The sequence below is a fragment of the Labeo rohita genome, chromosome 13, assembly GCF_022985175.1.
Source record: "Labeo rohita strain BAU-BD-2019 chromosome 13, IGBB_LRoh.1.0, whole genome shotgun sequence".
In the NCBI taxonomy this organism is placed as follows: domain Eukaryota; kingdom Metazoa; phylum Chordata; class Actinopteri; order Cypriniformes; family Cyprinidae; genus Labeo; species Labeo rohita.
In genome coordinates, this window is record NC_066881.1 from 17,615,932 (window position 1) to 17,641,716 (window position 25,785).

The window sequence follows — 25,785 nt, forward strand, 5'->3', positions numbered from 1 at the left end:
GGTTTAAGCTGGTCCTTTGCTGGTTTTTGCTGGTCCTTTGCTGGTTGATGCTGGTCCATTCCAGCAACATGACCAGCAAAAACCAGCAAAGGACCAGCATAAACCAGCTAAGCACCAGCTTAAACCAGCATCAAAACATACCTACCAGCATATGCTGTTTTTTTCACCAGGGTATATTTTGAATGCAATATACGTCGCTCATAAAACACTGCTGCAGTGTATTTTAATAAGAGACAAAACATGGTCCTCCTAAATGTAAGGTATTTAAACACATAGTAAGTCTTTCTGACTTAACTGCCTACATAAAAAAAAACCCATTATTTAACAACGAGTAAAAATAAAATACAATAAAAATAATGAATTGCTTCAAGCTGAACAAAATGCATTTTCTGTCATGTTTATGCTGCTATGCCAACAATAATAATTTTTTGTGTGAGTCCGTTTAGGCGAAGCTGCTGACGCGCAGATAACGCATCCAGCCACACCTGTGTTCACCTGAACATGTCCTAAAGCTTTAGTTTGCTGGAACATAAAGGATAAAATTGTGATTCCCGAGGGTATTGTCTTCTTTAAAAGTCTGTCTGTGTACCTGCCAAAAAAACAGGGGAGTGGCTCGTTATAAAATCCTACCCAGAAGTCCTGTGGAGACTTGCCTGTCAAAAAAGAGAGGATATCAAAAAGAAAAGAGCAGAAGTCAGGTAACAGCATTCATACTGCACTGGTGAAGATCACAGCCAAACTCTCAAGGGGACTTTCTCTTCAGATTCTCTCGGCTCAAAGGTAAAACATTTTAATAATGGTTTTGCTTTCAAACTTGTATCATTGCTTCTTTTAATCACAAAATAAGAATGGATAATACATAATACATTTGTGCTTAGGATATCTATCTATATATTCATTTATTTATAATTATTGCTTTTTATATGGTTCTATCAGTGCGTTGGTCTCCTGAAGTACTTACTTATTTACAATATATACTTATATACTATACTTATTTACAAATCCGATCAGACAGTCAGATTTATTTATATCTTGTTTCTGTGCAGGACTGCACCAGAGACTAGAAACTAGACTGTAACAGTAAACAACTTTACGAAAGCATTGATCAATTATGGGTCAATCTGACTAATTATGAGACGTCTTTAATGTTTAACTGTTGTATTCTAAACTTCACAGTAAATGTGGGGACGCAGTTGGGTTAATATCTGAACTAATTCTGAATTCAGGGCTGAAAAGCCCTGCACGGACAATCACCATTAGCAAATAAAGGCATTATTTGTCTATGGGGGACCATTCACTGTGTGTAGCTTTTTCATGTATTGTGGTTTGCAGGGAAACAGTAGCTGGTCTTGCGTTTGAAACTGAAGATGGAAAGGGTGGGGTGGTGATAAATTGCTTTACTCTCTCCACTGAAAATATGAAACTATAGATGTACTTTCTAGTCTTTTGTTGAAGGAAATAATTGTCCCTTAAGCATTATTTTTCATTAATGTCGAATATGGGTATGTGTGGATGTTTTGGATATGGCGTGGAATAGTCTTCCATTCTATAATATTCTTGCCTTGAAATCTGTCAGGAAAGAGAAAAAATCCTTTTGTTTATCAGTGTGCATGCAGTGAACATTTCCTGTTAAAACTTGTTGTGAGGGGCAAAGACAGTAAAACACATCATATTGTAAAAACAAATTATCAGCATAAGTATAATTGATTAACCTAAATAAGTTTATGATATGTATTGCAGCTCTTCTCAATCAGTACTATCCCATAGTTCAGCTGTAACAGAAACACCTATTAATATAGTATGTTTTTGAGTATGTTTGGGTCTAGACTGATTCTGCTTCATATCACATGGATTTTAATGATCTGTAATTGTTTTGCGACATTTATTTAGCATGGAATGGATGATTTAAGACAGCAACGAAACTTTTCAGGAGGAAGTTCAGGAGACAGAGGTAAGGGTGTTAGCTTGAGTTTATCAATTTGCTGTGAACTTGAACCAAAATATTTTATGAAGATCTTTTCATTGTAAAGACTGTGCCACCTAGTGGTTCTGTAATGTTACTTGAAAAGCTTGATTACTATATTTATGAAACTGGAAAGTTTTATTCAGATGTACGTTTTTGAATTTCAAAGCAAGGACTGTATTTCTAAGACATGTATTATGAAAACAGGCATTACGGAAACAACAATCTCCACTACTAGAATTACATCTTTACCTCCACGTAAGTTCAAGTCCTGTTCACTTTCCTATGTACATTTTATCTGTTCTCACTGTCTGATTTATTCATATTCAGTGCCTTCTTCCTCCACTGAATTTATGCATCATGTCATACTGTGGCTGTAACTTGACCATCTTTTTCAAAATGATTTTAAAGTTGACATTGCTGTGTTTTTAACCCAAAGGGGGCTTCAGTGCATCCGCCAACAAGGGCATGTCAAGTCTCTCTGGGTCTCCTGGCCTGGAGAAGAACATTTTGACTCAAAACAGCAGTCCTTTTTTCTCATCCTGTAAGCGAATCAAACAATACTTTTAAGAGCTACACAATAAATAGTTTTAGGTTTTGTTCTGAAACAGTATTTATACATGTTTAATATTTAAAATAAACTCATATATTTGTAAACTGTCGCTGCTTGTGCGTTTCAGCATCTGTGGGTGTGAGTGCGGGTGGGTTAGGCTCTGGATCAGGGGAATATCTGGTTGAGGAGACAACTGTGAGCAGGAAGACTGGTGCTTCTGGAGTTGTCTCTGGATCGGGAATTGGGTCGAGGGTGAAATCCAGCTCCACTGATGGAATGAGAAGAACACAAGACTCCGCTTTGTTTATGGAAAGGAAAAGCAAAACTTCTCATTCACGTCGCTATGATGGTTAGTCACAGCTGAGACACCTTAAATAAATAAATTAATACATTTTTTTAAGCATTTGTTTGGTCAGTCCTTCATAATTACACTAGAATGTAATATTTTTTAACTTCAACAGGAAGTTCAAGTGACAACTCATCCCCAGAAATAAAAAGAAAAGACTACGGTAGGACCTTCAGCCAAATAAAAATGATTAACGTAGTTTTATATGACGGAGACAAGAAATATCAGCTTTTGTTTCAATCGCTCTGTTTTCAGGTTCAACTAGAGGAAGGAGTCAAAGCAGAGGTGAGATTATTCTTTACACTAATGCAAATAGTATATAAATTATTTTGCATAGGATAATCATCTACCGTCCAATGGTACTATCCTTTTTTACTATGAAAAAAAAGCGGTAACGCTTTACAATAAGGTGTCATTTGTGAACATTAGTTAATGTATTAACTAACATGAATGAACAATACATTTATTACACTATTAATCTTTGTTAATGTTAGTTAATAGAAATACAGTCGTTCATATTAGTTCACAGTGCATTAATTTATGTTAACAAACACAACTTGTGATTTTAAAAATGCATTAGTAAATGCTGAAATTAACATGAACTAATTCATGTTAACTAATGTAGTTAACTAATTTTAACTAATGAACCTTATTGTGAAGTGTTACCGAAAAAGTGGTCTCTCCAAAACCCTACCCACAAAAGTTGTGTCAGCAAACCCGAATACGCAGTAATTCACAGGGAGTTTTTCTGATTGGCTGGAAACGGTGGGCAGCTCTCCAGACACACCTTTAATTAAGGCCTGTTGTGAAATATATTACACCCAGGGGTTAAATTGGGCCATGGCCATCCGGGGATGAACCCCGGGACATGGTTTAGACTTGTAACTCATTAGTGATAGAGAACATTTATCATATATTTTCAACAATATTCAGCTTAAAAGTCACTCAGGACAGTTGCTGAAATGTATCTGCATCTGTTTTTAAGTCCTGCCAGTTTAAACGTTAATGATTTGTAAACCATTCAAGTGCAATAAGCAGCAAAACAGTACTCACGCACTTTATGTCAGTACTCACGCACTTTATGAAAGACAGTTTACTGCAAACACGCACACATAAAGCAAAAAATCTATTACAATGCTGTATAATAGAAAGCTTATCACAGAAAATTGTATCCTACACAGCTGTATTCCTGTTCTAGTGTTTCCCAAGTTTTTTTCTAGTAGTTAATACAATAATTTTGTCAATATCAGGAAGTAACCGTCGACAGGTTGCGTTCAATGCTTCTCAACACTTTGTGGTTCCTGGACATTATTGATCAGTTACATACTTAAATATATGTGGTAAATGTATGTGCTGGTGTTGAAAGAATGAGGAGATAATTACTGATTAAAATATTTTCTCTCTGTCTGTGTTTTTATTTGTGTTTCTGTTTTAGAGACGGAAATCAGGACCAGGCTACAGAGTGCATCTCCCTCCACTAGATGTATGTTATTCCTCTATTTATTTCTAATTCAATTGTCTAAGAAATCACATAAAATAAATATATGCTATCAGTCAAAAGTTTTTGAACAGTAAGATTTTTACTGTTTTTAAATAAGTCTCTTCTGCTCACCAAGCCTGCATTTATTTGACCCACAAAGTACAGCAAAAACAGTAATATTGTGAAATACTTTTACTATTTAAAATAACTGTTTTCTTTTTTTAAATGTTATATATATTATATATTCCTTCTAAATTCCGTTGTAAATTTTCATTTCATAACCATTCAAAAGCTTGGAGTCCGTATAATATTTTTAAAAAATTTTTGGGAAAGAAATTATAGAAATTAATGCTTTTATTTAGCAAGGTTGCTTTAAATTGATCAAAAGTGACGATAACGACACTTATAATGTTACAAAAGATTTCTATTTTAGATAAATGCTGTTCTTCTGAACTTTCTATTCATCAAAGAAACCTAAAAAAAATCTACTCAGCTGTTTTCAACATAATAATAATAATAATAAATGTTTTTTTGCGCAGCAAATCAGAATATTAGAATGATTTCTGAAGGATCATGTGACTGGAGTAATGATGCTAAAATTCAGCTTTAAAATCACAGGAATAAATTACATTTTAAAATATATTCAAATAGAAAACGGTTATTTTAAATATTAAAAATATTTCAACGTTTTACTGTTTTTGCTGTACTTGGAATCAAATAAATGCAGGCTTGGTGAGCAGAAGAGACTTCTTTAAAAAACATTAAAAATCTTACTGTTCAAAAACTTTGTAGACTGGTAGTGTACAGAAATGTGTAGCACTTTATAATGATACCAGGTAACAGGGAACGTTCCCATAATGTTCACATTTTTAAAGGTTATATAAATGTGAGGAGAAAACATTCTTAAAGTAATATTTATGGAATATTCTTACAACATTATTAATATTTGATAAACATTTTCATAACGTTGAGAGGAAACTGGATGTTTCAGTTTAAAAATGATAAAATTAAATTACCAATTATTACCAAGAAAAAAAATCATCCTTTAAATATAAAAAAATTGTTTTAAACATTGAGAGAACGATCAAATGTAACATTCTAATACAATAGACTGTTCCTTTAACGTTCACATAACCGAGAAGAAACGTTCTTAATACATTAAACAACTGGACATTTTTAACATTTAAAAAACATTCTGAAATAACGTTTTCATAACCTAATTGGAATGTTAGCAAAACGTTCTTAGAACATATGTTTGTTAACTGGGATTAAATTAGATTTTGTAAACCATTCAAGTGCAATAAGCAGCAAAACACGTTTAGACACGATGTTGTGACTTATACAGTGCTGTTGTTACAGGGACAGAGTTGGATGATGTGAAGAAGCTGCTGAAGGGATCACGTTCGGCCAGCGTCAGCCCCACACGATCTCCCTCCTCCTCCCCACTCCCTATACCTCGTAAGGCTAGGACCTTAGACACCAAGAGATCCGCCAATGCAGGTACTGAACGTTGGATTAGAAGAGCTCAGGCTGTTGACAGATCATGCATTAGTAGTAAAATTTATATATTAGAAAAGACTTTCTAGTAGTTAACACTCCTGCCACACCTCTGGTGTGCAGATCCCATTTATTTTCATGCACAAAGAATCCCAAATTCCCCAGTTCATCCGTGCATAGAGATCGTGTTTTCAGTTCCAAGGTGTTAAGGCTTCCTTTCAATTTTTTCAGTCGAGCAATATGACACCACTATTGTTGACGCTGACCTGGCCTCATACACATGGAACAGCTCCACACTGCCCTCTACAGTCTCCACCGCTACTCCCTACGCCTTTCACAGCAACACCAACAACATGTCAACAGGAGCTGCTCTTGTTAACAGCACATCGCCATCCTCCTTATCAGGTCTGTGCAGTTGATCGCTGATTTAAATAAAGAGAATTTATCAAGACATCACCAATGTCAAACTCTATTTTCTGGTGTATTATAAATAAAACTACTAATACATTTGCTAAACACGTTTTTTCCTGACTTACAGTGTATGGCTTCCAAAACAATTTAGCTCCTGCGAGTGGAGTTCTAACTTCCAGTGGAGCGAACACACACTCAGGTATCCTTGAGACACATATAATATTAACTATTTGTGATTACATTGCTTTGACAAATGACAAGTTATTAACGTTCCTAGAAAGCATGTTCATTTGTACACACTGCTTGTTTATAGGATATGGAGTGCAGAAGAATTATTTGACAAGTCCCAGCAGCACTGTCTCCACTGCAGGTGTTTGTTATATTTACTCTGTTATATTGCACAGCAGAGCTCAACGATAAAAATGGCCCAGGGTCAATGTGAGAGTTTTGGGACAGTTGATAGAATTGTCATTTGCTCTGTCGCCTAGTGCTGAATTGTCAAAATAGTAAACAGTGTTCTGCTGTTAAAATATGTCACAATGTTAACATTGTCTAGATGGTTAACGTAAATTAAGTTTTGTTGAAATTGCATGAATGTAGGCATCTTATGCTCACCAAGGCTGCATTTATTTGATCAAAATATCATTCCTGTGTTAAAAGCTAAATTTTCAGTATCATTACTTCAGTCTTCAGTGTCACATGATCCTTCAGAAATCATTCTAATATGCTAATTTGCTGTTCAAGAAACATTTTTATTATTATTATTATTATTATCAATATTTAAAACAGTTGAGTACATTTTTTTCAGGATTCTTTGATTAATAGAAAGATCAAAAGATCAGCATTTTCTTGGGAAAGAAATTATAGAAATTAACACGTTTATTTGGCAGGGATAAATTAATTAAAAGTGATGATAACGACACTTATAATGTTACAAAAGATTTTTATTTCAGATAAATGCTGTTCTTCTGAAGTTTCAATTCATCAAAGAAACCTAAAAAAATTATACTCAGCTGTTTTCAACATATTAATAATGTTTTTTGATCAGCAAATCAGCATATTAGAATGATTTCTGAAGGCTCGTGACTGGAGTAATGATGCTAAAATTTCAGCTTTGAAATCACAGGAATAAATTGCATTTTAAAATATATTCAAATAGAAAACAGTTACTTTAAATAGTAAAAATATTTCAAAATTTTACTGTTTTGCTGTACTTTGGATTAAATAAATGCAGGCTTAGTGAGCAGAAGAGACTTCTTTAAAAAACATAAAAAATCTTACTTTTCAAAAACTTTTTAGATTGCCAGTTCAATGCATTTTTTGCTTTTTTTCTGTTTGGGTCAGTGAAAATGTTAGGGCAAGTTTAAATAAAATAGGTAATGCTAGTCATTGTTGCTTGATGAACAAGCACACTGTGTCCTTTTAAAGTCGATGTGAAGCAATATTAAATATGAGTTTGTCACACCACAGAAAAATTTGTTATTTTCCACCCAGCCAAATTTGACTAATAAAAAAAGTAAATAAAATAAGTTATCAAAATCTTGAAAAAAATAAGCAGTATTGTCTTAGATGCTGTCAGCTCTGAAACCATACCCACTCTCGGGAAAGCTGCCACTTTCTTAACTGTCAAATAGCGCTTGTAAATTATCACAACCAGGTATTATGCATTTACATGACAAAGGCATAGCTAGCTAGGCTGTAGTTAACTGTAGGCTGTAGTAATTATCAGTAATGACAGTATCTGGCAATTGAGTGGGTGATCCACTGATGCTATCACGATCTAGTTATTATAGTGTTAGGGGCGGGGCCATGCTCATTGACTCCACTGCATCATCGAGACATGATTTCAGGCCCGCCTAAAAATCCTGAACACAAAAATGGTTAAAAACTCTTTAGGGGTCTAACTCCGCAATTCAGTTCTACGTAGTTTACAGTCTTTTGTTAACGTGTTTTCAATATGTTTCTAATATGTATGAGATACTTGACATTCAAACATCTTCATTTATTTGTTTTGTGTGTATTTTTAGGATATGGAGTGCAGAAGAATTGTTCCTCAAGTCCCAATTGCACTCTTGGTGTTGGCACAGGCGTTTCCACTGCAGGTGTTTGTTATAATTACTCTGTTATATTGCACAGCAGAGCTCAACAACAAAAATGGACGGGGTCAGTGTGAGAGAGTTTTGGGACAGTTGATAGAACTGTCACTTGCTCTGACGCTCCATAGTGAACTGTCAAAATAGTAAACAGTGTTCTGCTGTCGAAATCTGTCACAACTTTAACATTGTGTAGATGGTTAACATAAATAAGGTTTTGTCAAAATTGCCTGAATAGAGGCTTTAGAAGCAGCAGTTAGGATGGATTGAAAATGATCAACAAATCAGTTTTCAGTGTATTTCATTGTTTTGCAACAAAATTCTTTAAAAAACGCATCCTAACATTTAATGATAATTTTAAAGGTAATATTATCTAAATACACAGCTGTTTAAAAGTTAGGGGTAAAGAAGTCTCTAATGCTCACCAAAGCTGCGTTTAATGGATGCACTACCAGTCGAAAGTTTTTGAACACTAAGATTTATAATGTTTTTTTATATAATGTCTCTTCTGCTCACCAAGCCTGCATTTATTTGAGCAAAAACAGTAAAAGTGTGAAATATTTTTACTATTTAAAATAACTGTTTTCTATTTGAATATATTTTAAAATATAATTTATTCTTGTGATCAAAACAAAATTTTTCAGCATCATTACTCCAGTCTTCAGTGTCACATGATCTTTCAGAAATCATTCTAATACACTGATTTGCTATTCAAGAAGCATTATTATTATTATTATTATTATTATTATTATTAGGAGTCAGTGTAATGCTTTTTTCTTTTTTTTTTAGGGTGGGGAGGGGGAATTATAGAAATTAATACTTTTATTTAGCAAGGATGCTTTCAATTGATCAAAAGTGATGATAAAGACATTTATAATGTTACAAAAAAATTATATTTCAGATAAATGCTGTTCTTCTGAACTTTCTATTCACCAAAGAAACCTGAAAAAAATCTGCTCAGCTCTTTTCAACATAATAGTAATAAAAATAAAAATAATAATAATAATAGTTTTTTGAGCAGCAAATCAGAATATTAGAATGATATCTGAAGGATCATGTGACTGGAGTAATGATGCTAAAAATTCAGCTTTGAAATCACAGAAATAAATGACATTATAAAGTATATTCAAATAAAAAACTTTTTTTTAAATAGTAAAAATATTTCAATTTTTGTTTTTTTTTTCAAAATTTTTACAGTTTTTTCACTGCATCAAATAAATGCAGGCTTGGTGAGCAGAAGACACGTCTTTAAAAACAAAAAAAATCTTACTGTTCAAAAACTTTTGATCGGTAGTACAGACAGCAAAAAGGTAGAAGTGTTTATTGACATTTTGGACCAATTTAATGCATCTTTTGCTTTTTTCTGTTTGGGTCAGTTAAAAAATGTTAGAGCAGGTAAAAATCTGAACTATCATTAGTTCTCTAAAGAGGTAATGTTAGTCATTGTTGTTTTATGAACAGAACACTGCATCCTTTTAAAGTCCATGTGAAGCAAGTTTGTCACACCACAGAAAAATGTGTTATTAACCACCCAGCCAAATTTGACTGATAAAAAACACCATGTAAATGAAATAAGTTATCAAAATCTCAACAAAATAAGCAGTATTATCTAAGAAGCTGGGGGCGTGTCCGCTATCGGAGCTGAAACCACACCCACTCGTGCCTAATTCTCTGAATTGCCTATACACAGACTTTAAGCTGATGTGTATAACAATGTAGCAAAGAGATACTTGACATTCAGACATCTTCATATATTGTTTTGTGTGTATTTTTAGGATATGGAGTGCAAAAGAATTATTCCTCAAGCCCCAACGGCACTCTTGCTGTTAGCACAGGCGTCTCTACTTCAGGTGTTTGTTATACTCACTCAGGAAAAAGATTTATGGCTACTGTAGTTCTCTAAGATGCTTTCAGCGTGGCTTGATAAACATGAAGACTTTATGTCATGTTTAGGAACTGGTACAAGGACACTTAATGAGACTGTGCAAAAGAAATACTTGACGCTGGAGAAAGAGAATATTCCATTGAAGAGAGAAACCGACGAATTTATCCTGACCAAAGACAGCGGCAAGCAGTTTACCAAAAGCGCCTCCAATGGGACAGCAGGTAAACACAGGACACTAAATGTTGTATTTGATGTTGCAAAGGGAATTATCTGTGGTGCTTAAATTAGATTGATTCAAAATATAACATGAATATGTTATGACCCACACTAATTAAATACACACATTCTTTGCTTTAAAGGGTCATATTCAGATGTTTCAGTGAAGAAGGAAATGATGATGACCAGCTACTCTGAAAGTGCTCCAGTGAAGTCTAGCTCTGGCGCACATTGTAAGGGACTTTATTTTCATGTATCTTGATGTTTTCATCTTGAGGGATGTTACTCTACCAGTCAAAAGTTTTTGAACAGAACATGCTAAAAATTCAGCTTTGAAATCACAGGAAAAATTTTCATTTTAAAATATGTTCAAATAGAAAACAGTTCTTTTAAATAGTAAAAATATTTCAAATTTTACTGTTTTGCTGTACTTTGGATCAAATAAATGCGAAGAGACTTTAAAAAACATTAAAAATTACTGTTCAAAAACTTTTGACTGGCAGTGCAGGACAATCAATTTCACTGCTTGTCTCAAAGAAATATTAAAAATATCTGTTGACATCACAAAATATTTTTTTACCTTTCCAAAGATGGATCTACATCAGCAACAAAAGATAAAGCTACATATGCAGGTAAAGCCTTTCATTTGAATAAACATTCGACATAATACCATATACAGTCATAGTATATAAAACTGAGAGCTGTCTCCTGCTGTGTGTGTCCTGTCAGAGATTCATAAGGCTAAGGTTGTTGATGACTATGATGACGGCTGTAACTGTGGAGCTGGTGTTTGTGGATGTGGGCCAAAGTGCTGTTCCTGGTGGAAGTGGCTGCTGGGGTTTTTGCTAAGCCTCCTGCTCCTCCTCGGCCTTCTGTTTGGACTCATTGCTTTAGGTAAGTCTTGTCATTTTTAAGAAAGACATGAAACAGTTATTCACTATTTCTCTTTTGGTACAATTTGGCTAATAAGACATTTGAAACAGCTCGTAGCTTCATTTTAAAACTGTACAGAAGAGGTTTTCAAAATGTGAGGCAATAATAATAATTTCAACAAAACCTAAAATTGTATTGAAGGAGCTATTTCAAAAAAGAATAATCAAAAAATCCATTCTTACCTCTGTGGATTTGGTTTAACTTAGAAGAAGGGAATTGTATCTTATTTATCAGTGTGTATTTATCCATAGAGGATTACTGTTTGTGTGCAGATTAGGTTTTCTACCTAACTTATATATTATGTGCTATTGCATATTGTCATCTAATCTGTATCGAATTTCTTTTCTATGAAGCTGAGGAGGTAAAGGCACTAAAGTCTCGTGTCACCGCTCTTGAAGAAATGTCCTCCTCCATGAAAGCCCGCACAAGTCGTCTGTCCTCTGATGTTGATGACATCGGCCTATATAAAGAACGTGGAAGTAAAGCGGCATATGTTAATTCACTGGATTCATCTTATTCAGACGATTCTGTGCTGCAGAGAAATATACAGCAAATGCTGAAAGCAGAGCTGAAGTCTGAAACCATGAAAGGTACATGTGAATACACTTCTGCTTAGACACAAACAACACATGCACCTAAATGTGTACATTGTTTATAAAATGTCATGCATATATGCATACAGTTAATACAAATAATAACATAACTTTTTTTGTATCTAGCCTACCTTGCTTCATCAGTCGTAGCTGGACCTCCAGGGCCTAAAGGTACACCACTTTTTTTTTTTTACTGAACTGCCAGTACATAAAATATTATTTATACATTCTATGGAGATTTATTAGTTAATAACCTGCTTTTCAATCACTACGTCAATCACACATTTGCTCTTTTCACCAATTTTAGGTGACATCGGATCTCCAGGAACGAAGGGTTTGTACAATTTTAATTCTGGCTGTGAAAAATCTGTGAAACAGATGTGTTTACAGTCTTAAACTTGAAAACTTGTTTCTTTTTTTCAGGAGATAATGGTTTTCCAGGCCTGCCAGGTAAGAAGCATGATCCTCTTGTAGAGTTAGTCTCATCAGTTGTGCAGAATGAAGTCTTAACAGTTTTCATTGTTTTTTAATGTGCATCTTTAGGTCCACCAGGAATGCCAGGACATCCAGGAAGAGAAGGACAAAAGGGAGAAAAAGGAATTACAGGTATCTGAAACATTAGAGAACATTTTTATCTTGTGGGGAACTTGCTCACCATCATTAATTCTATGTTGAAGTCACAAAGTAAATCAACTAAATACCCCAAAAGTTAAGTCTTAAAGGTTAAGGTTTAGAGATGTGTTCATAAATGTGACCCTGGACCACAAAACCAGTCTTAAGTCGCTGGGGTATATTTGTAGCAATAGCCAAAAATACATTGTATGGGTCAAAATTATTGATTTTTCTTTTATGCCAAAAATCATTGGGATATTAAGTATGTAAAATTCCTACTGTAGATATATCAAAACTTCATTTTTGATTAGTAATATGCATTGCTAAAAACTTTATTTGGACAACCTTAAAGGTGATTTTTTCAAATAGTTGTATCTCGAACAAATATTGTTCTATCATAGCAAACCATACATCAATGGAAAGCTTATTTATTCAGCTTTCAGATCATGTATAAATCTCAATTTGAAAAAAAAATTTTGACCTTTATGACTGGTTTTGTGGTCCAGGGTCACAAATGCTGCAGTTGACAGGTGCTAATGCTATAGCATTAACAAATAACTTTAAATAGTCAATTTAGTTGATAGACTGTCCCTACATACATTTAAGATACATCTCTTCTCAGAACACAAGACTCAGTCCTGTTAACGCTCTTACTTGTTCTGAAAAAAAGAATTAACCTTTTCCAGATGTTGCCTCATCAAATCTTTCTAATGTGTGTGACAGGTGAACATGGTCCAGAGGGACCACCAGGTTTTAGAGGAAGAGATGGTCAACCTGGACCCCGTGGAGAGCCAGGACCCCCAGGATCTGGAGAAAAGGGTGAAAGGGGTAAGATACTGCATACTTTGAGAATGAGTCTTGAAAGCATTTCATTTTGAGTATTTCATTCATTATTACTAATTACAGTTCTCATACACAACATACATTTTTGAGAGCAAAACTACTGTTTTGATCTCATTTACAATGTGTATCTGTATTTTCTTCAGGTATTCCTGGTCTTCCTGGCTCTCCTGGTCTTGTTGGTCCACCTGGGCCTAAAGGTCAATACATAAAACACAATTTATATAAATCAGATTTAACTAAATATAAATGTTATGCAATATTAGCATGTGTTTGATCTTTGTTCTCTTTTTGTTTGTTTGTTCAACAGGTGCTAGTGGTTTACATGGTAATCAGCTCTTTCTTTACCAAAAAATATTTTCTGTGTTATAAAATAAATACATTAAATGTGTAACAAAGAAATGTTTTCTGTGCAGGTGAACAAGGCCCTCAAGGCTTCAGAGGTGAACCTGGCCCTGCCGGGTCTAAAGGTGTGTATCACCATGAGCACTTGGTGTGTTTTAACAAAGCATTCTATGAACAAAATTTTTAAATTATATTTAAAATATCTTTCCAGGTGATAGAGGACTTCCTGGTCCACCTGGAATTAAAGGTTTGTAACTAATTAAATGTCAGCCTGCATACAGTATCAGGTTCATTACTGTAGTCAGTGGGAATTCATGTGAAATCATTTGTGTTGTATCAGGTGATCATGGTGAAAGAGGAGAAAATGGATTGCCAGGTGTGTATATTTATACCGAGCCATAGCAAAGAACTTTCATTTGTGCCATGTTGAAAATATTTGATTCACTGTTAAATTATTGTACCCGCTCTCAGGTACTCCTGGTGCTGCTGGACGGCAAGGGCCAGCCGGTGAGAAAGGAGTTAAAGGATCAGCAGGTGATTAAGAAATAAAAATTCAGCTTTTCCATTACAGAAATAAATTACCTGTTAAAATGTAATAAACTAGAATATATATTTTTTTATTTATTATAAAAGATTTCATAATATTTTTGTATTATGTGTTTATGGTTAGCATAGGAGACTTCTTTCAAAATCATTTAGATCTTACTACATTTAAATGTTAAATAAAGTCTCAAGTAGATTTAAATGAATGGAAATTGTCCAGATTGTCATTTTGTAATTTAATTTCAGGGCCTCAAGGACCTGATGGTGAAAAGGGACAAAGAGGTAAGTGGCATTTTCAGATTTGATGATTTCAAGCCAAAAAAACTTGTGTACCTATATCTGTGCCTTTATTTTAATCTGTGTCTGTATTCTGTATCATTTTGGTTCATATCTAGGTGAGCCAGGCTCAATTGGCTTACCAGGAATCAGAGGACCACCTGGGCCACCCGGCGATCCTGGGCAACAAGGTATAAAAACGTGAAAAACACGGGAAAATGAGCTTAGCTGCATGTTATAGTACAGTTTCTGTCATTCACCATGTGGTTATACACATTCAAAATACTAACATTTGATAACGTTGGAAAAAATAGCTGAATTGTGTTTTTTATTTCCATTTTTTCTATTGCTTTCTTTTTATCAGGAACTCAAGGGATTCAAGGACCTCCGGGTAATCTGTCGCTTGAACTGCATTTTTTTTTCTACCTAATTTAAGCGTTACATTTTTATGCAATTTAGATGTGTATGAAGATAAAATGATGAACATGTCTCTTTTTTCATAGGTCTACCTGGCAATCCTGGTCAGCCTGGAGCTAAAGGTGATGTGTGGTGACTGTTTTAGTAAAATAGACTATAGAATCAATGTTTATCTGCTCTTTGAAGTCTTGCGTTTTTAGCAATGTAATTTGTCTTATTATTGGACATTAGAATTATATGTGTGCAACTATGTCTATGAATGTCCAAATAATTATTCTGAAAACGTTCACAGGTGAGAATGGTGAGCCTGGAAGAGTGATCAATGCAGGTAAGTCTACATGAAGCATTAAAACACATTTAACAGTTCACTGTGCAGTCATAAACTTACACTGAGTGCTTTAATTTTGCAGCAGGTTCTAGCTCAGTAGCAATCCCAGGACCACCTGGAAGCCCTGGACCCCCTGGCCCACCTGGATCTCCAGGACTCTCAGGTATGTTCATAATCTTCACGCTTTTAAAAATGGAAAATCAGTCAAATCAGAATCACACTGTACATGTTTTTTTTAGAAAATAGAAAATTCACAGTCCAATAAATGACATATACTTGAACTAATTGCACTGTTTGTACATCAGTATATTTATAATGTGTATTTATGATATGTCTTGTGATGCTAGGACCCATTGGCCCTGCTGGAATTCCTGGACAGCCTGGTAAATTTCCATTTTTCATCTGGTGTTCCTAAGTAAAATTGTAAATTAGTCAAATATAAATTATATCCCAATGACCTTCCATGCATCCATCCATCCACCCTGATTTTTGTGCAGGTCCTAAAGGTGATAAGGGAGATCAAGGAGAACCGGGTATTTCTGTTAGCGCTGATGACACTATTTCAATGCGAACTGAAAGTGAGTCTTTATTTAAAAGATCTAATTTGAACATTATTAACATGAACATGCATTAACATAACATTTGAATATCTGTCATTTTTAGGACAGTATGGTGCTCCACATGTTGCTGGACCACCTGGTCCTCCTGGTCCCCCAGGGCCTCCTGGACGTCCAGGTATAATAACATTATTCATGATAGGCTTCAAGAGTAACATCTGTTGAATGTCTGATTTTTTTTTTTTTTTTTGCCACATACAGTGTCTTTTAAATGTGAAATTCAAGAGTTCATGAAATTATACAGGTTTATATATGACAAAATAGTTTTACAAGTATTTTTTTTAAGCTTTAAGAAGATTATATTTGAATGCATTTAATCCATTTTTACTCCCTATAGGCGATTCTAGACCAGGACCACAGGGACCACCTGGCGAGCCAGGCACACCAGGTAAGATGAAATAAAGGAGTAGTTTACACAAACTCTGATTTTATTCATTGCAGTTTTATTCAGTTTTGCCACACACCAACTCATATATATATTTTCCTGTAGTATATTTTTCTGAACTCTTTTGTCACTGTCTCACAGGATATGGCAGACCTGGTCCTAAAGGAGACAAGGGAGATCCAGGAAACTTTGTGCCTAACTCAGGTTTGATTACTGCATATGTCTGAGATAATATACGTTATTCTAAGGTGTTGTGGTTTTTGAAGTCTCACAATTTTACAAACGCTGCCTAAACAGGAACATTTTTTGCGGGACCACCTGGGCCACCAGGAGCACCAGGGCCTAAAGGAGCAACAGGTGAGTCTTACACAGAACTTGTGTTTAGTTGATTCTACTCGTTGGTACCTTTATTCCAACCTATCTCCAGTGAAGACACTATGAAAATATGATGTCAGAAAGTAGGTTACTTAACTATCGTCAGATATCTAATAACATATTTATGTGAATTTCAGGTGCCCAAGGTCCAAGAGGATACCAAGGTGAGGCTCTCTTTTCCAACCAACACTTAATATTGGTCATAAGAATTGATATAAACAGTAAAACACATAAAAGACTTAGGGTCATTCCACGAAATTTGTAAAAAGTACAAAAAAAGAAGTTTAATCAACATTTTTTAAATATCCATGAAATGAAGATACCTTAAAATGACAGGAAATTGTATTGTTCCATCTCAGGCTATGTAATTTATTATTTTATGACTATTTTTCTACCTCATGTTTCAGTATTTTTGTCAACCCTGTTACCGCCACAAGCGTTACTAGATATTATAGTTTAATTAGAAGTCATATGCCACTGAATGATATAGGTATTAGCTCAATAATATTCCGAGTGTGACCTTTAAAATGTCTGTATTTTACACAGACAATCTTTAAAAACAGGGTCAAACCTAATCAATGTCATCCCTGTTACCCACATGTCAAAACCTGTTACTCTAAAACAGGTTAACAGTAATAGATGTGACGATTAATAATTTTCTAATTTGCTAATTGCTAAAGGATTTTACTTGTAGATATTGATTATATTAAATGTAAGAAATAATTGTTTAAATTTACATTTTTAACATGGTAACAGGATTGACATTGCATGATGACCCCCCTCAGTCAAGCCTCATAAATCATCAAAAATAGCACATTATAGAGCAGTGAGAGAACCCTGGTTGTGTTTTAAGTGTTGAAATCCTGGTTGAGAGATGATGTAACCTCCTAGAATGGATGTCACTTGAATATACATTATTTTACAATGGTTTTTGATGAGGGTAACAGGGCTGACATGACATTAAATTTTATAGAAAAAATTTATACTTATGCCAAAAACATTGCTTAACAATGATAATATATTTAAAACAATTTGCAAATGTGATTTTTGTATTTTGTAATTTTGCCTTTATTTTTCAAATTAAAAGAAAAATCATAGTAATGGGCAGGCCAAAAACCTTACCCTTACCAGCATAAATGCTATTTAAATGATTTAAAATAATATTTAATTGACTTTTTTTAATGTAATACTGATGAAAGCATATATAGTATTGTTGTATAATTGCACATTTATTTGTTGTTGCATTAAATTTATGTTTGATTATTTCTTAGGGATTATTTCTCTTAAATAGATCGCCACATGCCTTATAACAATGGTGCTTTTTTTTTTTTTTTTTTACAGGGGAACCAGGTCAGCCTGGCCTTCCAGGGAGTCCTGGTAGAGTTAGTAAGTTAACTTTTTTTTTCTTTTGACACATTCATTAACATTGTGACACTTAAAGCGACAGATTTGGTTAAAAAAAAGTGTATTATTTTATGGCACTTAGTCCCTATAATACTTAATTTGCTGTTAACTGAAATATTGTGAAGAGACCTTAAACCATCTGACATATAGAGAAACAGTTTTTAAGTGTTCATAAAAAATGTTTAATAAAGAATAAATCATTTATTTTTTTACTTTACATAGTCTCTGAGTATGGCGTGGCTCAAGGACCACCAGGTCCCCCAGGACCTCCTGGAGCACCTGGACGAGATGGCCGTAATGGTAAAAACCTTGATTAATGATGAGGAGACGTTGTATTCAGGTTCCTTAATATCTAGTACAATAATCTTTAAATTAATTTCTCAGGGGAACCAGGAGTACCAGGTACATCATCGTACCGAGGCGAATCAAGAGGTAAATATTAATATGTTGCACTGTTTGTGTTCACCCAAAAATGACCTCTAATAGGACCATTATTAGATTATCAAATGAGATTCCCAAAGTAAACTAGTACTGTAACTATCATTTCTTGTTGCCATTTGTATCAGGAGGAGTTGCAGTTGGGGCCCAAGGGCAGCCTGGTCCTCCAGGACCTCCTGGTCCACCTGGTCCTCCAGGTCATTCTGGTGGATCCCATTCTGCTGCAGACTTTCATCATTACATCACGGAGTATATGCACAGTGAGTACCTGTTCATTTAGATGATCTCACTCCAGCTCCTGAAGGTTCATTTCCTCATGAATGTGTGGCATCCTTTCTACAGGTGACAGCATGAGGCAGCATTTGTCTAGTATTCAGGGTCCACCTGGTCCACCTGGACCTTCAGTGTCCGTGGAGGACGTGGCGTCTCGGGTTATCGCTTACATTCAGCGTAAGTTAAGATCTGCTGTGTAATGTTTAATGTATGTCTGTGAATCCTGTTGCAGTTGTGGTAAAATTGATTTCATTTTGATTCAGGCTCTGGAATTAGTGGTAACAGTATTAGCCAAGGTCCTCAAGGACCTCAAGGACCTCCAGGACCTCCTGGCCCACCTGCAAGTATAAGTGCTGAATACATCATTTCCCTCTTACAGAGTGAGTAAACCTTGTCAGACCCACTTGTGTATAAATAATATGAATCTTGAATCTGAGAATTGACCCAGTGACTTTCTTGTGTTTAGGAGAGGATGTGAGGCGTTACGTGGTTGGTCCTCCAGGACCAGCGGGATCACCTGGGCTTAGTGCTAGTACCTTTAACGCACAGGAAGTGGCAAGATATGCCATCAGAATGATGAATGGTGTGTCTTTAAGCTCAATCTTAAATGTTAAAGCTGCAATAGTTTGAATTCTGTCTTTCTAATGGCATTTGTGAATTTGCTTTTAGAGCAGGGAATGATAAGCAGATCTGGACTACCAGGTCCTCCCGGCCCACCTGGCCAGCCTGGCCAGCCAGGTGCTTCCCACAGTGACATAACCGCTCTACTTCACAGTATGTGATTTTGTTCAAAATTATTTCGTTTTATAACCTCCGAAGGGATTTCCTTTTTTCTCATATTCACTTTAAATGTGTTTGCAGAGTCAGGGCTTGGTGGAGGCATTGGACGTCCTGGGCCCCCTGGGCCTCCTGGTCCTCAAGGAATTCAGGGACCCCCTGGTCCGCCCGGCATCTCAGGAGGCTCCTCTGCAGTCTCAGGTTACAAACTAGAGGAGATCCAGCTCTACCTACAGAGTGAGTCCTCTCATGAGTTTCATTGTACTGTCTGATACACATTTGTAGTTTTGCAAAAAAATCATTATGGGATTCTCTGGTTTTCAGAATCTGGTTTTAGGGGACCTCCTGGCCTACCTGGTCCACCAGGACCCCAGGGTCCTCCAGGAGACACTAGGGGCATTGTATCATATACAGGATCTTCTGCACGAGAACAGATCCGTGCTGAGCTGCAGGACTACCTAAACAGTGAGAGTCACTCACCACACACTCTAATCTGGAAACTGACACCTCGGTGTAACTTTATAGTGGTGGATGTTTGACCGATTTTAACAATTGAACTCACTCCATTCTACTTTGTCAAAAACTGTCCTAGATTTGTCTGACCAGTTCCTGGAAACACTCTATGGTTGATTGCCGCATCAGTAAATAGTCTCACTTTTTTTTTTCAGGTGACACTATGAGGCGCTACGTTCACGGTAACCCTGGGCCTCCCGGACCGCCTGGTCAAAAGGGTGAACGTGGTGAACCTGGACAGAGTTATCACAATGCCAGAGGCCAGTACCGCTATGGCTCTGAGATCAGTGAACCAGTGGACTACTCCAATGTTGCAATCAAAGTGACTGATTACATTAAGAGTGAGTACAGTATCATTCAAGTCCTTTGCACTGGAGTTATGTTCATAATAAAGCAGTAAAAACTTAACCTTGTGATTCCTGAAAGAAATATCCACGTTTGCAATGCAGCAAAAGAATAGAGTTCTAGTCTTAAGTATGCTTTGGTTTCCTAGTGATGATATTTAGTCTTTAACATGTTACTACTTTAAGAGTAAGCCACTGAATCGTTCATTTAACCAATTTGTTCTACTCTCTAAGTAGGTACTTCTTTTGAGTAAGTAATTATGTCATGTTTAAAAAAGTATGTTCTATATAGTATGAATTTATTCTGAACTTAATACATTTATCTATTTATTTAAAGGCATCACATAATTGAAGGATTTAAAGGGATTTATGGAAATATAGAAAAAGTTGAAGTTAAAGTAATCCATAAAGTAATCTTTTAATATGTGCATAAATTTACTCTTAATTGTAAAGTGAGATATAAACATAAAAAAAAAAACATCACAATTGGCAGATATAAACTTGCAATCCTGAGGGGAAAAAAAACGCCACAATTACAAGATATAAAAATGCAATTCAGAAAAAAAGTCACAATTGTGAAATATAAACGTGCAATTCAGGGGAAAAAAAAAGTCAGGTGCGAGATATAAACTTAAATTCTGAGAAAAAAAAGTCAATTGCGAGATATAAACTTGCAGTTCTGAGAAAATACATCACAATTGCAAGATATGAACTTCGGTTCTGAGGAAAATGCACAGTTGTGATATGAACTCACAATTCTTAGAAAAAAGTCACATTTGCAAGATATAAACATGCAATTCTGAGAAAGTCAGAATTGTGACTTTATGTTTCAGAATTGCAAGTTTATATATATTTATAACACACAATTGAAAATTCATAATGTTGCAATTACCTTTTTTAATTCTTATTCAGTGGTGGAAACGGGCTTCCATACATGATAGATTATATTTTCAATTCAAAACTGAGAAATTTGACAAAGTTGAATTTGCATAATTAATTATCAGTTAACATTTTTATTGTAAAATAGTATCATATATAAATGTTCTTACATCTTCACACGTTTTATATTGGGAATTTGTACATTGTAATCATTTCACATTTCTTTAGTCAAGTATATAGTAGAGAAATGTGCATACTCAGATGCAGCCGCTATCTTTTTAAGTGAGTCATTGAGTCATTCATAATTGATTCGTTCAAAAACACTGACTCATTTAGGATCAAAATAATTTAGGATGCTTTGGCTTTGTTTGGTACTACGAGTTTCTAGCAATGTTGTTTCTAAAAAATACAAAAATAGTACAAAGCACTGTGATAATAAGCAAATCCATCAATTTTTTAAAATCGGTTATCCTGTGTAATCACAGAGATACTGGAGCCATGAAGTGTTTTGGGGCAGAGACAGTGAAACTGTGAAACTGTGTACTGATGGTCAGTTCATCACAGGGCTAATGAGTGAATCCATCTTGTTTCGTTCAGATCAAGGTATACTACAGGACCTGACAGAGGGATACTGGAGAACGCACGCAGGAAGAATCCAAGGACCAGCTGGGCCTCCTGGTCCTGCCGGTCCCCCCGGCCAACCTGGGTACAGCCGTGTGATTGGAACCTATGGAAACGTGACGGCTGACTTAATGGACTTCTTTAGAAGTTAGTATCCACTTCCACTCACATACTGTATCACATACACTGATTATAGGTTATGATTATAGATCATTATAATATTTATTCATAAACATTTATCTTTTCAGCACATGGGACCATTCCAGGGCCTCCTGGCAGGCCAGGACTCAAAGGAGACAGAGGATACCCTGGACCTAAAGGAGAAAAAGGTACCAGTCACGATTCACATCAGGAAATCAAGTACCTGCTTGAACATGACAGTGAAGAGCTGTGAATATAAAACTCTTTGTATGTGATCTACAGGGGAAACAGGGAGCTCAGGGATACCCGGCCTTCCAGGACAAAGAGGACCAGAGGGACCAAGGGGAGAAAAGGGTGAAAAAGGTAAGAAAACTACATATCAGTCATAGTATGCTTGGCTTCTAATTTTATTAGGGCTGTCATGATTCCTTGTTCCAATTCGAGTACTCGATTTAAAAAAAAAATCCTCCACTGCATTTTGCCCAAGTAACTGGCAAAATACCGGAAGTGGCGCATTCCACGGACGAGAATGTATGAAACACATTATTAGACATTTTTCAAGACTGCATAATATATTAAACCTATTTGAAAATCATAATAATGCACAATATATGTGCTTTAATTATTTACATGCGTGTAGGTTATGTATGTGCGCCTCAGAGCGGCTCCGTTCACAGTAAACGCTGCTACACAAACTGTAATTATTCTCATGTGTGGAGCGTCTCAAACTCAAACTCATCTCTGCATATTGCCTTGAGTTTGTTTATTATAACGTTCATCTGGAAATGCAGCGTGCCCAGTTTCATCAGATTTGTAAGGTAAATCATTTATGAAGCTAATCAAACACATCACGATTTCAAAATAAAAGCTCAAAGGTTCTAAAGTTTTGATATCCACATATTCAAGAAAATACAGTGGCTGTAGCATTTCTGTCCTAAAGAAATGGCCAAATATTAAAGATTAAGTGGACATTTGATTGAAATGTTGAGTCAAATATTAAACAAGGATTCTATCGCTCAGTAAAGTGTAAAAACAATCATCAGGCTGTTGGCCGCCTCTGCAGTCATTTGTTATAATGCTTAAAGTATATTAGTTCTGTTGTTTATGTAATACATTACGTATTTAAGCAGTTTTGCTTATCAAAACCATATGATTACTTGCTATTGATACTTTATTTAAACTAATTATTATTGCCTCATTGATATATGTATTTTAAGTCATTTTAAAGGCTATTGTTTGCTTAGGTCCATTTTTATTACCTCAAACATAATTGTAATTATCCGATTACTCCTCAGAATACTCCACAGGTTACTCAATTACCAAGATAATCATTAATATACAATAGTATATCATATATCCAAACAGTATCTAAAAATCATGACACGTATCTCTATTTTTAACTTTAACAGGTGATTTCGAGACTGGTCGATGGATTCGGAGCAAAGGTGTGTAAAGGCTTCCATGGATGCACTTACAGTGTGAAGAAACAATACATATCTTAAAGAAGATAAATTCATAAACTAGCCTCTTTCTATGAAGTAACACAGCGCAGAGGCTTGTTTGGGTCATCTGAATGCATGCAATATTATAATCCATACATTCCGAACGATTTTCATCTTTACTAGCGTGGGTTTAAGACATCAATGTCTTAGTTTTTATTATCTAACGTTTAAATATAGCACTTGAAATGTACTTTTTACCCAGTAGTGGGCTTTGTAATTGTTTTTTTATATTGTATGAATCTTTTCTATGGTAATGTTTTGCCTTGCAACATTTTTTAAAAAATTGTAACATTGAACAAAAAAGGGAAAGACAATGTGTTGTCAAGCCATTTTTACAAGTAAAAAGCCACTGAATGTGTAACAGAACAATATGATTTGATATGATTGTTTTGATACTGAACTACAAAAAAAACAGCAGCAAATCAAAGAAAATACAATGAGTTTTATTTACAGCATTATTACAGTATACCAATGGACACAAGCGTTTAGATACATAAATTGACCTCAAAAAAAATGCATCAGATATTCCATCAAAGTGCTGCAGGAGGTTAAGGTCACTGTTCAGCAGTATGACACTGGGATATCGGCCCTTTCTTTCTGTCTCTGATTTATAATGCACTGTTTGTGCAAATACTAACTTTTAGAACAAGCTTTTTTTTTGTCTGTTCAAAAAGTCTACGTCTCTGGTAGAGTACAGCATTTGGGATTTCTTTCAGCATGCAAAAAGTATATGAGCACAGCATGTCATATTATGGATAAGATACAGATGTGTAATTTCTTGCACAAAACATGTTATCAAAAATAGAGCTTGAATCAGAAGTCCTCAGCAACAGCGAGAAATGTTCATGTCTTCCCAGACTGCAATGGACTAAACACTGCTCTATCAAATTATGTGTCCTTCAATAAAAAGAAAACCTAAACTTAAGATAAGCAATCTAGCATGTGCAAGTTCATATTCCCCTTATATATTGATGAAACAGGAACAAAACGTAACAATAAAAATGTTCAACTTCAGTTAAATCCATAAATAACTTTTTAACACCATATATGAAACATTCAAGAAGGCAAAGGCTGCCCTATTCTTCTTCAAATATGTGAAATTTGCTTATAAAAAAATAAACTTGGGTACTCTGGACCACAAAGTGACTTGCCAATGAGAAATGACATCATCATAGACATATTTGGGCACTATTTCCTTCCTAATGCACTAAAGAGATCGCTACTGCATATGTTTTTTTGTTTCAAAGTGTGCAATGTCAACTTACAGGTTACATTCCTTGACTGCAAATATCTTCGAAGAGTAAAAGAAAACTTTAAAATGAGTATTTTGTTTTAAAAGTAACTTTGCGTGGACATTAAAAACACAACAGACCAGATTCTCAGGAGTATTAAAAAAAAATGTAACGTATAACAGCTGTTGTAAGATCATAACAGAACTGAAGCTTCATTTACTATTTAGAGATTTGAGTGTAACGGTGGCTAGTGTGTCCACGAGTTGTTTTAAACGTGACCTCTCACCTTTTAAGTGGTATTTTTTGTGTTTGTTATGGGCATCATTAAGGCTGTCTTATGCATGTATGTATTCCACAAAGACAAGATGATATTGCCTGAGTGTATTCATTGCGAATTTGTGCTAACATCTCAAGCACAAATTAACATGACCAGAAGACAACGTACAGAAAACTAAAATGCTAATCCATTGGATTCAATGTGGCAAAAAAAGCTTGTCTAGGTAATGCATAAGGTTTGTCCTTCATCCCCGTTAGATTCCAACTTTCAGGTGTTTTGGAATTTCGTTTCAACCCCATGCATCTATTCTGATCTCACACCTTTAAAAGGCTAATGGGCTCTTGACTGGAACAGCTCTTCCTGACTTTAGATAAAGCTCAGTGAAGATTAAGAGCCGGAGGAGTGCACACTGGGAATGGGGTAGAATTTAGAGACTCTGCTCTGGGTGGTGGGATTGAGACATTCAGACTCTCCACTCATCTTAAAGAAGACTTCCTGTTCCTGCAGTTTACGTGTGAACTCTTCCTCCAGAGCCTAAGAGAGAGCATATTTTAATGCTGTTCTTTTGAACATTTTATTTGGAAAATAATGTACCACAGTTTCCACAAAAATATTAAGCTGCACAACTGAAGAACTAAAGAAAGTAACAACTCCGAAGGAGGCAATGCCTCAAAAT

At 35.2% G+C, this 25,785-nt stretch overlaps 2 protein-coding genes across 8 annotated transcripts in view; one reads left to right on the forward strand and one right to left on the reverse strand.

Annotated features, from left to right (window-relative positions):
• The first annotated feature begins 627 nt into the window (after positions 1-627).
• Positions 628-23,666, forward strand: col17a1b (collagen, type XVII, alpha 1b). Of its 5 annotated transcripts, XM_051126973.1 has the most exons (58): positions 628-780; positions 1,891-1,951; positions 2,171-2,221; positions 2,403-2,507; positions 2,644-2,865; positions 2,978-3,025; positions 3,118-3,147; positions 4,298-4,345; positions 5,702-5,842; positions 6,071-6,244; positions 6,378-6,449; positions 6,564-6,620; positions 8,278-8,352; positions 10,119-10,193; positions 10,297-10,449; positions 10,588-10,677; positions 11,035-11,076; positions 11,174-11,338; positions 11,731-11,967; positions 12,097-12,141; positions 12,278-12,304; positions 12,394-12,420; positions 12,514-12,576; positions 13,306-13,410; positions 13,569-13,622; positions 13,733-13,750; positions 13,839-13,892; positions 13,979-14,014; positions 14,108-14,143; positions 14,239-14,301; positions 14,557-14,592; positions 14,706-14,777; positions 14,951-14,977; positions 15,090-15,125; positions 15,296-15,331; positions 15,414-15,494; positions 15,679-15,714; positions 15,829-15,909; positions 15,995-16,066; positions 16,286-16,336; positions 16,475-16,537; positions 16,631-16,690; positions 16,846-16,872; positions 18,050-18,094; positions 18,335-18,412; positions 18,497-18,544; positions 18,679-18,810; positions 18,893-19,000; positions 19,087-19,203; positions 19,290-19,406; positions 19,493-19,597; positions 19,685-19,837; positions 19,925-20,065; positions 20,269-20,454; positions 21,934-22,104; positions 22,206-22,286; positions 22,381-22,461; positions 23,508-23,666. In XM_051126973.1, exons 2-58 carry the CDS (start codon positions 1,897-1,899, stop codon positions 23,549-23,551), a joined length of 4,653 nt encoding a protein of 1,550 aa, XP_050982930.1. In that variant the 5' UTR covers positions 628-780; positions 1,891-1,896; the 3' UTR covers positions 23,552-23,666. The 5 variants fall into 5 exon arrangements, with proteins under 5 accessions (XP_050982930.1, XP_050982933.1, XP_050982932.1 ...); XM_051126976.1 differs by lacking the exon at positions 10,119-10,193; XM_051126975.1 differs by lacking the exon at positions 8,278-8,352.
• A 356-nt stretch (positions 23,667-24,022) lies between these two features.
• Positions 24,023-25,785, reverse strand: part of slka (STE20-like kinase a) — a 33,510-nt gene continuing 31,747 nt past the window's right edge. For all 3 annotated transcript variants that reach the window (XM_051126980.1, XM_051126979.1, XM_051126978.1), the window contains one exon: positions 24,023-25,643. In XM_051126980.1, the coding sequence (XP_050982937.1) occupies positions 25,497-25,643 (147 nt within the window). In that variant the 3' untranslated portion in view covers positions 24,023-25,496. The remainder of the gene's footprint in view (positions 25,644-25,785) is intronic.

Coding starts and splice junctions, on each gene's coding strand:
- col17a1b (XM_051126973.1), top strand. CDS start 1,897: ATGGATGATTTAAGACAGCAACGAAACTTTTCAGGAGGAAGTTCAGGA. Junction 3,148..4,297: donor AGGAAGGAGTCAAAGCAGAG/GTGAGATTATTC, acceptor TTTCTGTTTTAG/AGACGGAAATCAGGACCAGG. Junction 13,411..13,568: donor TGGAGAAAAGGGTGAAAGGG/GTAAGATACTGC, acceptor TATTTTCTTCAG/GTATTCCTGGTCTTCCTGGC.